Source organism: Plecotus auritus (assembly GCF_963455305.1).
Source record: "Plecotus auritus genome assembly, chromosome: 11".
NCBI lineage: Eukaryota > Metazoa > Chordata > Mammalia > Chiroptera > Vespertilionidae > Plecotus > Plecotus auritus.
This window is the reverse complement of record NC_137777.1, coordinates 1,417,027-1,431,715: the sequence shown is the minus strand read 5'-3', so window position 1 is coordinate 1,431,715 and position 14,689 is coordinate 1,417,027. Positions and strand designations below refer to the sequence as shown.

The window sequence follows — 14,689 nt, the reverse complement described above, 5'->3', positions numbered from 1 at the left end:
CTTGGCTTACAGCCAGGGTCTCCCCGCTGGACAGTGCATCCCTGAAGGTGGGGACCCGGAGTTCCCTCCCTCTGGGCTCCAGCGCGTAGTAGGTGCCCACAAAACGCCTGCTGTGTGAGAGGCAGAGGAGCCCTGGGCGGGGCTGCCCCGGGGGAGGGGGTGTCCTGCTGCGTGGGTCTGGGGCCCGTGGGAGGGCCCGGTGTCAGCAGAAGCCTCCCACGCCCCCAGCAGGCGCACTGCCCGGGACGCCTCATCTTCCAGGGCTTCCCCCCCCCCCTTCGCCCCTCCTGATTGTTCACAGAGGAGAGGGGAAAAGGCAAAGAAAGGTTTTCTCTCCCACTTTCTGGAAATGAGGTTTTAAAAATAACTGCAAGACGGCGGCAGCACCAGGAGGGATTATCCCGGCAGCGTGGGCAGCGCTGGGCCCTCCTCGCTGCCACCCTCCTCGCTGCCACCCTCCTCGCTGCCACCCTCTGCTCCCAGGGCTGTGGCCCACAGGGAGGCAGGGAGGGGGAGCTGCTGAGACCGGAGGGAGGGACGTGACAGAGGAGGAGGAGGCACGTGGGGGCGGTGACCAGGCTGGGGAGGGCCTGCCCCACTCTTGCTCCTTCTCCGGCTCCTTCTCCTCTCCTCCTGGGCTGCCTCCTGTCCCGCCCAATGCCAGGCACCCGCTGCCCAGGTGTGGGCCACACTTCCCAGCCTCCCTTGCAGCTAAGAGGGGCTGCCTGACTACATTCTCACGGCTGGCCCGTCTGACAACTGAAGGGTACCGTTTTCCTGGTGGTTTTTTATTTTTTAAATATATTTTTATTGATTTCAGAGAGGAAGGGAGAGGGAGGGAGAGAGGAAGGGGAGGGAGGGAGAGAGGAAGGGGAGGGAGGGAGAGAGGAAGGGGGAGGGAGGGAGAGAGTGAGAGAGGGAGGGAGAGAGGGAAACATCACTGATGAGAGAGAATCATGGATCACCTGCCTCCCGCACGCCCCCTACTGGGGCTGGAGCCCACACCTCGGGCACGTGCCCTGACAGGGAATCGAACCCTGACCTCCTGGGTCAGAGGTCCACACTCCACGGAGCCACGCCGGCCGGGCTCCCCTGGTGCTGTAACCCCCTTCCTGGGGTTGGTGTGCAAAGTGGTGCGACTCCGTTCAACCAGCAAATAAACACAATGACCTCCCGAGCCTCCGTTTCCCCATCTGTAAAACGGCTGAACCCACTTTACCCGAGATTGAGTGAGGAAAGTCATTACCTCGGAGGAGCATGACAGGGTGATACAATGTAACAAATGCATCCGGTTCATAAAGGATCTTCCCCCCTCCTCCCCCGCCCCCCACCCTCCTCCACCCCCCAAGCTGGCTTCCTAGCGCCAGGCACGGAGCTTGCTGGCTGCAGGGGTGTGGGGGAGAGGCCGGCGCCAGCTGATCTCCCTTCCCCTTTCTGCCCAGCCCACTGCCAGGTGGGGCCCCTTTAAATGCAAGGTTCTTTCCTCCCCCAGGAGGCCCCGCCCCCAGTCTCCTGGGCAGCCAGGTAAACAGGTCTGACCGGGCTGCTGCGGACATGGCCTCCCCCTATTCCGGGGACCCCAGCAAAGCCAGTCTGCCCCCACCTCCTGTACCTGCTCCAGGTGAGGCACAGACAGGGGGAGGGCTGGAGGGGGAGGGGTGCTGGTGGCCTGTGGGGGAGGGGGGCTCTGCCAAGGCCACACAGCAGGACAGGGCTGGGGGGCCTGGACCCCACCCCATAGCCAGCAGTCCCTCCTCCGTGCTCCCCAGGTGGGGCGGGGCCTCTGCACTCCTCAGGGCTCCTTCCAGGTCACTCTTCTCCCCCCCCCCCCCCCCCCGCTGCGTGCTGGTCCTCAGAAGTCCCCTCCCACTGGCCCTACTTGGGGGGCAGTCACCCCCCCACCGAGTCTACCTCCCTCCCGCCTCCTCCTTGGATTCGGATCCTGGTCTCTGCTGTCACCACATTGATGATTCCCCCTCACACTGGCCCCTCGGTCCCCAGCGTCCTCTTAAAGGACCTCATCCTCCCCCAGCCCCCCGCGTCCTGGCCCCCCACCCCTCTCTCAGGAGTTCCCACCAGGGCAGGCCCTCTGAGTGGGGCTCCAGCACTCCTGGGAGCCAGGGTTTCTAGCACGTTCCCACCCCTCCCTGTCCTGCCTGCTCCCCCCCCCCCATGTGGTCATCACACCGCACCCCCTCTCCCCGCCGGGCCCTTGCTGTTTCTGTTGTGTCAGCCTGGCAGCCCCCCAAATGTCCGCCTCCTCCTTGCCTGGGCCGTACAGCTGAGCAGAGCGGGGAGAACCTCCCCTCACCAAAGCCTGCGGGGCCCTCCCTGAGCCTGGGCCCCTGAGCCTGGGCCCCTGGCGCTGGGGGGCCCCTGAGCCTGGGCCCCTGACGCTGGGGGGCCCCTGAGCCGGGGCCCCTGACGCTGGGGGCCCCTGAGCCTGGGCCCCTGACGCTGGGGGCCCCTGAGCCTGGGCCCCTGACGCTGGGCCCCTGAGCCTGAGACCCTGCGTTCCTCCTCTGTCCAGGCTCTCTCCACGCTCCCGCCCCTCCTCGCCCTCCTCACCCCCAGTGGGTGGCCTGGCTTCCTCTTTCACTGAGAAAGTCAAGCCGCGGGAAGAGGGGAAGAGGACTCCTGTGGGTTCCTGGCACCGTGGGCACCGCCCACCTGCCCCTGTGCCCGCCTGCAGGCTCTGTCCTCCTGACCCACCCCTGCTCCCGCCAAGGCCAACTTCCCGCTGGTCCGTGCCTTCCCTCCTGGCCACGCCTCCCTCAGGCCCTGCGTGACCTTGACCTCACGGCGTGGAGACATCTTATTCCTCCCAGCACCCCAGAGCAGCTGCTCTCCCCACCCCCCCGCCCCGTCCCTTCACCCCTCTTCCCGTCAGCTTCCCGATTTCTCTCTTCCCGCTGGTCACCACACTCCCCGAAAAGGTTGTGACCCCCTGCCTCCCACGCGCGCCCTCCCATGTGCTCCTGAGCCCCCTCGGACCAGCCCTGCCTCCCTGGCACTTTGCCAAAGCAGCTAAACCTGAGCTGGGTCTCGGCCTCCGTGCAGGGACCCTCGGGGCTCCTGGCTCTTCCCCTGCGGCCCCTCCTCCTCGGGGCTCCTGGCTCTTCCCCTGCAGCCCCTCCTCCCGCCGACCCCCCGCAGGGATGGGGCCTTTTCTTCTGTCCTAGAGCCCCTGGTGATTTCACCTGGCTCTGTGGCTTCAAATAGCACCCGCCTGGCCGGCCTGGCTCAGGGGCTGAGCGTCGACCTAGGAACCAGGAGGTCACGGTTTGACTCCTGCCCAGGGCGCACGCCTGGCTTGCAGGCTCCATCCCCAGTAGGGGGTGAGCAGGAGGCAGCCGATCCATGATTCTCTCTCATCACGGACGTTTCTGTCTCTCTCCCCCTCTCCCTTCCTCTCTGAAATCAATAAAAATATATATTTTTTTTAAAAAATAGCACCTTCTGGGTGTCCTCCCCAGCCGGAGCCCCACCCCAGCTGCAGGCTCACAGCCAGCTGGCCTCTGCGCCTCCCCCTGGCCTGTCAGAAGGCACCCACCTTCCCAAGTTAGACCCCTGGCCCCCCTCCCAGCCTGCCCCCCCTCCCCAACCCCCACCTCAGTAAACAGGCCTCTATTCTTCCAGGTGCTCAGGCCAAACCCACAGTGTCTCTCTCTCCCCACCCCCCGACCCCTGCACCAGGAAAGCCTGCCACTTCCGTCTTCAAGACACAGTCAGCATCTGAGTGTCTCTCAGCCCACCCCCGCCGTGCCAGCACCCCTCGGCCCTGGGTCCCTGCCCTGGCTGCCTCAGGGTGTCCCTCTTCCCAGGCACCGGGGGTCTCTCCTCTCCTCTCATGGGGGCCCCATCCACTAACTCCCCTCATCCCCACAGCTGTCTCCCACCCCCCACCCACAGCAACACTCACCGCCCCTCCCCTGCCTGCCTCCCCACCTGCTGGTGCTGAGGGTGAAGCCAGGCCAGGGGCCGGGACAGAGGGCAGCCCTGCACCTCCAGCTGCTCCCCTGGAGGCCTGCCTGGAGGAGGCCTCCCAATGGGCAGGATGGGCTGCTGCCCATGGAGGCACCACCTTCAGCCCCGGGGGTCCCAGGCTCCTGCGGGGCCTCGGAGCTGTCCGCGGTGCTGAACGCGACGTCTCCCGCCCACCGCCTTGGCCCGTCTGGGGGCTGAGCGAGGAAAATACCCTCGGGCTCTCAGGCAGCCTTGCCCTGTCTTCTGTCTGGGAGCGGGCAGAGCACCTTCGATGGCTCCCATTTCTGGCAGGAGGGACTGAGCTGCAGGCAGTTTAACCAGCCCCGGCTCGCACAGGCGGGGGGCAGGACTCGCACCCGGGCTGCCCGCTCCTTGCCTGAGCGCCCGAGGACCTGGCCCAGCGCCTGCCTGGCCCACACAGGTGCCCACGCACACTGTGAAGGGGATGAGGATGATCGCCCAGAGGCGCTGGGCCACGTGGGAAGGGATCACCCATCCAGAGTCAGGGTCAGGGCTGGGCCCAGGGCAGCAGCCTGGGCTGCCGCCTGGGGCCCTGGAAGGGCTGCGAGGCGCAGGGACCCAGACCAGGGGATTTTCTGGGAGTGGGTCCCTGGGTTTGCCAGGCCCCCAGGGACCCACATGACTCACTCACAGACGTCAGACCAAGAGACTCACATTTCTCCTTCAGCCTGCCCCAGGGAGGCGTCCAATGGGGAGCCACTCCCCTTGCCACTGGCCCTTGTCCCCTGCGCCCAGGCTGGGAGCCCGCCTCTCCCCCGGGCTCCTCCCCACTTCCAGCTACCAGGCCGGGCATCGGCCCCTCAGCCTCCCTCCTCCCAGCCAGTGCTTCCCTGTCCTCGTCCTGGCTTCATCCTTCCCCGGATCCCGCCTGACCCCGAGTGGACCCCACAGCCCGTTCTCTGCACAGCCCAGGACCCACTTTCCCTCGGCAGCAGCGGGTCCCCCTTCCGGTTCCACCGTGTGCGGACGAGCCCGGCATCCTGAGCTGGTTGGGAGGCCCCGCGCAGCCAGCCTGGGCAGCCACCCAGACTTCTCCACCCAAACAACATACATATTTAACATACATCTTTATTGACTTCAGAGAGGAAGGGGCGGGGAGAGAGAGAGAAACATCCATGATGAGTGAGCATCATGGATCGGCTGCCTCCTGCACGCCCCTATGGGGATGGAGCCTGCAACCTGGGCATGTGCCCTGACCGGGAAATGAACCTTGACCTCCTGGTTCATAGATCGACGCTCAACCGCTGAGCCTGCCTACCGGGCCCAAATAAGATTTAGCAGCGTGTCCTCTCACCCGTCTAGGGCAGGGGTCCTCAAACTTTTTAAACAGGGGGCCAGTTCACCGTCCCTCAGACCGTGGGAGGGCCGGACTATAGTTTAAAAAAAAACTATGAACACATTCCTATGGGCACGGCGGGCCCGGGACGCGTCGGCTGCTAAGCAGGATAGGCAGCGGCACCCGGCCGGCCGGATAAATGTCCTCGGCGGGCCGCATGTGGCCCGCGGGCCGTCGTTTGAGGACGCCTGGTCTAGGGCTGTCTGCCCTCCATGGTGTGGGGGTGCTATCCCACCAGGTGCGCTCCCCTCCGGGGGCCATGCTCAGCCAGGGGGTCACCTCCTCCCTCCTCTCTCCCTGCCACCCTGTGTCTGCCCGGCGGCGCTGCCAGCTGCAAGGTGGTCAAGATGCACATCACTGGGGGTGGTCCCGCAGGTGCCGGCCTGTCCCAGGAGTTCCCCTTCCCGGACATCTATGGCGGGGACGCGCAGCTCTGGGAGGCCCACTTCCGCGGCATCGGGCGTGCCTACCGCGCGCTGGGCAAGGAGGACGACTTCGCCATCCGCGTGCTCACCGAGGACTTCACGCTGCCCTTCCCATACGCCTGGCCGCCGGGGCCTGACCCCGCCCACGGGCCGCTCTTCTACGACCCCCAGGACCGCGCGGGCTTCGACTTCCTGCTGCGCGGCCCCGGCGCCCCGCCCCCCGCCCTGCTGAGGCCTCTGCACAACGCGGCCCAGGCGGCCCTGCGCAAGCAGCACCTGGAGCGCCTGGCCTTCAGCTACGCGCAGGCGGGCGCCGGCCCGCGGCCCGGCCTGGTGCTCCTGGCGCCTGGGCCTGCCGCTGGCGCCACCTTCCAGGGCCCCCCAGGGCCTGAGCCCGCCACCTCTGGCGGGGGTGCCCCCAGGCTGGGCTAGCCCTGGTGGCCCCAGAAAGGTAATAAAGAATGTTTCTGCTTCTCTCGCCCCCGCCGCCAAGCTCTTTGCTGGACACCCCTGGACAGGCATCTGGACCCGGGCTGGGCCCTGACCCTGCGCGGCCCCCCTGGCCAGGCCTGGTCAGCGGGGGGCGGGAGAGCCGCTTGGCCTCAAATGGACGGCGAGCGCAGGGGCAACGTGAAAACGCAGGCAGGGCAGGCGGCCAGGCCCCAGTGGCTGCAGAGGGCCGAGGGCCTGGGACAGGGAGGGTGGTGGGACAAGGAGGGTGGTGGCCCGCTCCCCCAGTGCCTACCTTCTGGGCCTCGCCACAGCCCTGGGGTGGGGGTGGGTGGCCCCATCCCTCGGGTCAGGGCACCGAAGCCCTGGGTCCTCCAAGGAGCAGCTGGGAGCTGGTTCCTGTGTGTCTGACTCCCAGCGCAGCGGTTCCCCATTTTCCAGGACAGAGACCTTGGGATGGGGGAGCGGAGGGAGAGGCAGAGGGGAGGGCAGGCAGGAGGGCACCGGGGACAGGACCCACGGGAACAGAGTGGGTGGGTGGGGAGAGGGAGTGACAGCACACACTCAGTACTGCGGCTCCCGTCCCCCCCACCTGCTGGCCCTGGGGAGACGGGGGTGCCTCCTGCTCCCCACTTTGGGGCTGAGAGGATTCCCTGAGCTGGGAATGGCCGCCAGTGCGCTGGCCTCCCTCTCGGGAGCGTCTCTGTCTCCCTGTGCAGGTGACGAGCCCTGGCAGAGATCTGCCAGCTGGGGGTGGCGGGCAGCAGGTGGAGCCCCTGCGTGACTCGGTGACCCCTGCCGACCCGGGTGCTGAGGGCCCGGGGTCCTCGTGCCGGGGATGGACGTGGGGTGCCACGAGACGGTGCCGGTGAGGCGAGCGGGCGGGCGTGCGCCGTATCACTCAGTGCAGGCGGAGCAGGGCCTTGCTTCCCCCGTCCCTCAGGCGGGATTTACTCAGCGCTTCCTGGCCGTGGGCGGGGATGTCTTTCCGAGGTTTTGCTTGGGGAACCAGCCACAGGGAATGCCCTCCTCTGGAGGAGAAGGAGGGGGATGGGGGTCCTGGAGGAAGTGTGCCGCCTCCCCCGCTCTGCCACCCCTCCCCCCTTCACTGCCCACCCCGCCCCCTTGGGCACTGTGACAGGTGTGCATACAGCGGGGGTCCCCTTGGGCACTGTGACAGGTGTGCATACAGCGGGGGTCCCCTTGGGCACTGTGACAGGTGTGCATACAGCGGGGGTCCCCTTGGGCACTGTGACAGGTGTGCATACAGCGGGGGTCCCCTTGGGCACTGTGACAGGTGTGCATACAGCGGGGGTCCCCTTGGGCACTGTGACAGGTGTGCATACAGCGGGGGTCCCCTTGGGCAATGTGACAGGTGTGCATACAGCAGGGGTCCCCTTGGGCACTGTGACAGGTGTGCATACAGCGGGGGTCCCCTTGGGCACTGTGACAGGTGTGCATACAGTGGGGGTCCCCTTGGGCACTGTGACAGGTGTGCATACAGCGGGGGTCCCTGTGGGCAGCTGTGACAGGTGTGCATACAGTGGGGGTCCCTGTGGGCAGCTGTGACAGGTGTGCATACAGTGGGGGTCCCCTTGGACCACTGTGACAGGTGTGCATACAGTGGGGGTCCCCTTGGACCGCTGTGACAGGTGTGCATACAGTGGGGGTCCCCTTGGGCACTGTGACAGGTGTGCATACAGTGGGGGTCCCTGTGGGCACTGTGACAGGTGTGCATACAGTGGGGGTCCCCTTGGACCGCTGTGACAGGTATGCATACAGTGGGGGTCCCCTTGGGCACTGTGACAGGTGTGCATACAGTGGGGGTCCCCTTGGGCAGCTGCTGGTCTCACTGGGGACCCCGGGAGGCAGTGTGGGGCCTGCTCAGACGTGTTCCACCCTAGGGACAAGGACCGCTCCCCCCTCCCCCGCCCCGGGAGAGCCGCCGCTCAGAAACTTGGTAACAGGTTCACAGAGCAATCTCCGCTGCAGGGAATGAGAAGCTGGGTTTATGTTCAGTTGTCCTTAAAGTAGAAATTCGCCTAGAAATGGGGCTGGGACATCACTTTGCTGAGCAGAGGGGCTGGTGCCCCGAGCGTCCCTTTCCATTCTGGGTGCAGGCAGGGCCTGGGGGAGGGTGGGACGCTGGGGCATCAGCTCAGAGCCCCGAGGCTGGGCCCTCTCACCTGGCAGCCACCACAGCTTTCCTAGGGGGACAGGCGACGTCACACCCGTGGGATTCAAGGCACCGACTTCCCTGATTCCCAGGAACAGGTCTGGGGGCCTCCCCTCGGCTCCGCTTCCTCGGAAGGGACTCGGAGGAGCAGGGAGGATGTTTAATTAATTGCAATTACGATCTTCAAAGGACGCCAAGAGTTGAAAGTTGTTCCTAATTACTGTGTTAGGATGCCGGCCGGCTCCCCACATTGATTGTTAGAATTTCTGATGGAGGATTAATTGAGCTGCTTCGAGGACCCACTTTGGGTCCCTCCCCGTCAGATGAAGCCCTGTGCAGCCTGCGAAGGCACGGCCGGAATGACAATGAGCGCAGCCTGGAGACCGAGGCACGGCTTGGAGGAGGGTCTGGGTCTCCGAGGCCGGAGGGGCGGATGGGGGGGGGGGGGCTGCGAGGGCCGGCCAGCTCAGCGCCGTGGGTCCCCGGTGGAGCTCCCCAAGTTCCCCTCTCCTGCTCTGCACCAGGCGGGACTGCGCCCAGCGCGCGGCTGGCAGGGTTGGGTGGTCACGGCAGCCTATGTGCAGCCCGGGCCCCTCTGGAGCCCCTCTCCCTCCGCCATGGTGATGGCGACCGTGACAGCGACGTGTGCGTAGACCCGGCTGCCCAGGCCCTGAGATTTCGGGGCTCGTCCCCTCGAGCAGTCCCATGCTGCCTCTCCCGCTGTCACAGGTTCCTGCAGGCAGGCAGGGTCCCTGCAGAGTGGCCGGTCCGGTGCCAGGGAAGGAGGCCCTGTTCATAGCAGGGACAGCGGGGAGAGTGGAGCAGGGGCCAGGGTGACTGGCTGGGCCACCCGTCGGCGGGTGTGGGTGGGTGTGTGCCTTTGGCTGAGCTGCTTCCTCCCTCTGTTCCTCAGTCTGCTCACCTTCGACGTGGGTGGCCTTGAGGACAATGCGGCGGAGGAAGGCTGTGGACACGCACCACGTGGGCAGGCTCCGTAGCCGCGTGGCAGGTGGCCAGGTGTGGCCTTCTCCTTCCTTCCTTCCTCGGCTCACTTCCCTGCCGCCTGCCCGGGGCTCCGGGGGAGCCAGGCCCAGAGCCCCTGCCCTCAGGGGGCCACAGGCTGGAGGGGCTTCAGGGAGGCTGCTCTGGAGGGGAGGTTTGAGCAGAGCCCCCAGGGGGAGGGAGGGCAGGCAGCTGGGGAGGGCGCCCAGGTGGCAGGAATGGCAGGTGGGCCTGAGACCAGGCTCAGGGGGTGGGCGTGGAGGGTGCAGGCACCTCCTGCGAGGCCAGGACCTGAGGGAGGGGACATGGCCTGTCCCAGGGCAGGTTTGGAGCAGAGAATGGCAGGGTCTCATGGTTGCTTTAGACCGGGGTGGGGAATGTCCGGCCCGCGGGCCATGTAAGGCCTGTGAGGCCCGTGAAATCGTTGGGTCTAGCCCTGCCGAGGCATCAGGGGTGAGTTAATTAAATGTTGGACCCAATACTGCAGGCTCATTTAAGCCGATCAGTTTGTACGGCCCGAGAATGACGTTAGAAACATCCACAGGGGCCTTGGCAGAAGAAGGTTCCCCTCCCCGACTTTATTTTAAAAATAATATATTTTTATTGATGTCAGAGAGGCAGGGAGAGGGAGAGAGAGACAGAAACATCAGTGATGAGAGAGAACCATGGACCGGCTGCCTCCTGCACGCCCCGCATTGGGGATGGATCCCACAACATGGGCGTGTGCCCTGACCGGGAATCGAACCATGACCTCCTGGTTCATAGGTCAGCGCTCAACCCCTGAGCCTGGCCGGCCAGGCTTTAGAACATGCGTTCAGCGGGGAGATGCTGCCCCTGTGGGGGACCTCGTTCTGGGGGATGAAGAAGCCTCGGGGCGGGGGGGGACACGGGTTTGAAAGGCTCCTTGGGGGCCTGTGAGGGAGACAGGGGAGGCCAAGGCCGTGGGGTCGGAAGGTTCGCTCTGTGGGTTGAGACCAGGTTTGGGGTGGGCTCAAGGGGAGGCCAGAGCGGCGGGGCTGCGGCGGTGACGCAGGTGAGTGACGCTGGGGATTCCTCGGGAGCGGGGGCAGCAAGGGGATTCCTGGTGGTCAGATGTGAGCTGAGGGGGGAGGGAAGTCAGGGACGTCAGGGTTTGGCTGGAGCAGCGGGAAGGACCGGCGGTGAAGGCCTGCAGCTCACAGACATGTTGGGGACACAGGTGTGGCCCAGGAGGACGGGTGTGGGTGGCTGAGACACTTGGGCGGCCCGGGAGAGGTGTGCGGGGAGCCCTTGACTTGGCAGGCCTCAGGCTGCTCATCTGTGAAATGGGCTGACACTGGCCGGGAGGCGGTTTCTCTGTGGCGGAGAGTGTCCTTGGCAGGAGGTGCTGAGGCCTGGGCCTCAGTGCTGGGCTGTTGCGGGGCGGGCGGGGAGCGCTCCCATGGCCCCTTAATTGCTGAGCGCTAACGAGCCTTGAAATTAAATTAAGAAGAGGAGCCAACTGCCCAGAGCCCCTGGGAGAGGTAGTGAGAGTCGCAGGGCAGATGGGCGCTGGGAGGGTTTAGAACAGGTCCCGCCAGGAGAGTGGGGGCCAGAGGGGGCCAGGGGCTCATGTGCGTGGGGGTGGGGAGAGGGCACGTCCGAGAGCACCCCAGCCCCAAATCCGGCGGGTCCCTCAGCTCCTCTTTCCCACTTTGGAGGCACCAAGGAGAGGACGTGTGTCCACGCCCCGCTCAGGACTGGCTCCGGCCACAGGACTGGCCACGTCTCCCCAGCCGCCGGGGTCTCGGGCCTGGAGGTTCAGAGCGCCTGGGCCCGTGGCAGGGGGGGTCCCCCGGGTGTGGGCCTCGGTCCCCTGACGCCGGCCCTGCCACCAGTCACCTGCCGCCCTGGGTCTCAGCCACTCCCAGGCCGAGTGCTGAAAAAACGTCCCCACTCCCTTTAAAGACACGATTGTTCAAATCCACGAATCTGAGATGCGCCCCCCCCCAACCCACCCCCCGCACTTCCTCGCTCCTGCGGTCGGTTCCACATCAATCATGGCTAATTGCTGGCGGGAGTCGTTTATGTCAAGAGCCATTATTCCTGGGAATAAAGAGAAATAAAGACTGCCTTTCGGCTCTGCCTTCCAGGAAGGGGGGGGGGGGTGGCGCGGGGAGCAGCGCCAGGCCGACCAGGTCCCCGCCCAGCCAGCCGGCTGGCTAGGGCTCCCGGCCCCATGGGAGAGGCGGGGGCGCTGGCCCCCTGAGCGTTTGGGGAGAGAGCGCATCCATCAGCTCGAGGCTTTCTGAGTCGCTGTGAGTTTCCTTGAAACCGGGCAGGGATCTCTCCTCCCTCCTTTTTTCGGCAACAGCAGCTGGGAGTAAGTTGACACTTTCTAAAAACTGTTACTTGATGCTGGGAAGGGGGGAGGAGCCCCAGCCTGGCCTAGCCCCAGGCCTATCTGAGCTCGGCCAATGGGAGGGACCCGTCTGGGAGGCTCAGAAGGGGTCGGGCATCATCCTGGGGGCGGCCTCACAGGACGCACAGGACAGACGGAGGGGGGCGGGCAGGGAGCTTCTGCATGTGCTCGTTTGTATCTCTGCGTCCGTGTTTTCTTATTTTTTTCTTTTTGTTACTCCTCACCCGAGGGTGTTCTCCCCATTGCATTCAGAGAGCTGAAAGGAGGGAGGGAGAGGGGAGGGAGGGGGAGAGAGAAACCCCCAGGTGAGAGAGACACCTGGATTGGCTGCCTCTTGCATGTGCCCTGACCAGGGCCGGAGATCCAGCCTGCAAGCCAGCTACGTGCCCTTGACCAGGAATTGAACCCGCCACCCTTTGGGGCTCAGGCCGGTGCTCTGCCAGCCAGGGCCGTGTGTGCATTGTATCCAAACACGTCCCAAGCCGCTTTATTAACTGGGGTGTTCGGTGGTTATTTTCTTTTAACCGGGGGATCGCGTCTGCTGTCCATCATTCTCGCCGACACCAGGCCTGGAAGACACAGGCGTGCAGAGCTCCGAGCGCTCCGTGTGCGCATGCATGTGTGTGCACGTGTGCACATGCACCTGCCTGTGTGCACCTGTGCTTGCTAGTGTGCATGCATGCGTTTGTGTCAACACAGAGAGCACCCCTGTGCACGCATCCATGTACGTGTGCATGCATGTACCTCCGTGTGAGTCTGCGGGTGCCTGGGCCCACGTGGTTTTTGTACACAAATCACACAAAGGCCTGGCAGCCCTTCGCCCATCTCTGTCGCAACAGCACGCTGGCTCTGGGACCACAGGCCCGCTTTACTGACGGGGAAACTGAGGCTGAGAGGACCAAAGGGACTTGCCTGAGGCCCCCCCACCGTGAGAACTGCCCCAGCCGGGACGCCTGTGTCCGCAAAGCCCACTCGAAGGCTCAGAGGTCATGCCCAGAGGGACAGGTGGAGGGGCGGGCAGGGAAGGGTGCTCTGGGTCCCCTCTCCCCCCGTGTCTCCCTCCCCTCCTGACTGGGGTCAGCCCCTCCCTACCAGGTCACCTGGCCCTGCCCTCCCTTCAGGCCTTCGTCAGGGACCCCCCTCCCCGCGGTTATCTTCCCTGTCCCAGCCTGTCCCCAGGCTCCAGGTGGCACCTCTGAGCCCCACAAACAGCTCAGAGGGGACACACGGTGCTGACCCAGGGGCTGCCTCCCCGCTGGCCCGCCTCCGGGGGCTTGGGGGTCGCGGGCTCCTCCAGTCACAGGCGCCACAGCCCCGCTGGACACAGCCCCGGGTCATGGGGGGCGCCCTGGGGGCACGAGGCGCAAACCCCATCCATGTGTCCCCCCAGCCCTCCCAGGGAGCCAACCCCAGGAGAGGGGGTCCCTTTCTGAAGGTCTTGCCCTCAGACAAAGGCAGCCCAGCTTCCCTTGTGGCCGGGGCTCCCTCACGGATTGCCAAGGCTGCCTGGCTCCTTCCCTCTCCTCCCCTCCCTCCCCCGGAGAGCCCAGCCCCGCGTCCTCTGCTGAGCCAGTAAGACGGCTCACACCAGCTGTCAGCTCACCAGCTGCGCCATCCAGGCAGGTGTCAGGCAGGTGTCGGGCGGGTGTCAGGCGGGTGTCAGGGAGGTGTCAGGCAGGTGTCAGGCAGGTGACCTTCAGGGAGGTGTTAGGGAGGTGTCAGGGAGGTGTCGGGGGGGGGTGTCAGGCAGGTGTCGGGCGGGTGTCAGGGAGGTGTCAGGGAGGTGTCAGGCAGGTGTCAGGCAGGTGTCGGGCGGGTGTCAGGCGGGTGTCAGGGAGGTGTCAGGCAGGTGTCAGGCGGGTGTCAGGGAGGTGTCAGGCGGGTGTCAGGGAGGTGTCAGGCGGGTGTCAGGGAGGTGTCGGGGGGGGTGTCAGGGAGGTGTCAGGGAGGTGTCGGGGGGGGTGTCAGGGAGGTGTCAGGGAGGTGTCGGGGGGGGTGTCAGGGAGGTGTCAGGGAGGTGTCGGGGGGGGGGTGTCAGGGAGGTGTCAGGCAGGTGTCAGGGAGGTGTCAGGGAGGTGTCAGGGAGGTGTCGGGGGGGGGTGTCAGGGAGGTGTCAGGCAGGTGTCAGGGAGGTGTCAGGGAGGTGTTGGGCGGGTGTCAGGGGGTGTCAGGCAGGTGTCAGGGAGGTGTCAGGGAGGTGTCGGGGGGGGGTGTCAGGGAGGTGTCGGGCGGGTGTCAGGGGGTGTCAGGCAGGTGTCAGGCAGGTGTCAGGCGGGTGTCAGGCGGGTGTCAGGGAGGTGTCAGGCGGGTGTTCAGGTGTCAGGCGGGTGTCAGGCGGGTGTCAGGCGGGTGTCAGGCGGGTGTCGGGCGGGTGTTCAGGTGTCAGGCGGGTGTCAGGCGGGTGTCGGGCAGGTGTCAGGTGGGTGTCAGGCGGGCGTCGGGCCGGTGTCCGGGCTTCTGTTTCCTTGCTTGTAAGACAGGGTGATGTGGGATGAGGTGAGGTGAGAGGTATGCGGTTGGGGACTGGGACCCCCACAGGCCCCGGGCACTGGGCGGCGACACCAGCCTCGCCTCCCGCTAGGAATCTCCAGGTCCCTGCACGCGGGCCACCGCCAGCCGCTCCGGAGCTCCAGCGGAGGACCAGATGGTGTTGTGAGCATTTTAATAAGAGCTATTTGCAGTGTTGCTGCCATAAAAAAGTTCCTGCTTAATGAGCAAATGCATGTCGGTAGCGAGTTAGAGGCACTTGGATGTTTTAAATATTATGTACGTCGTGTTCGTGTTAACCAACCTGATTTTTAATTACACCTTCCCTGCTGCCTGGCTGGGCTGGGGCGGGGGGAGGGCGAAACAATCAGGCAAAACAAGTGTGGTTCCTGTCAGAGCGACAGCAGTTTCTCTGGATCCCCCTT

General features: G+C 65.4%; 1 protein-coding gene across 1 annotated transcript; it reads left to right on the top strand.

The window, feature by feature from the left end:
* Positions 1-1,525: 1,525 nt before the first annotated feature.
* LOC308236851 (uncharacterized protein C8orf90) lies at positions 1,526-6,201 on the top strand (the record flags this gene model as incomplete). Its single annotated transcript, XM_080646965.1, has 2 exons — positions 1,526-1,621; positions 5,720-6,201. Exons 1-2 carry the CDS (start codon positions 1,555-1,557, stop codon positions 6,199-6,201), a joined length of 549 nt encoding a protein of 182 aa, XP_080503091.1. The 5' UTR covers positions 1,526-1,554.
* Positions 6,202-14,689: the final 8,488 nt, after the last annotated feature.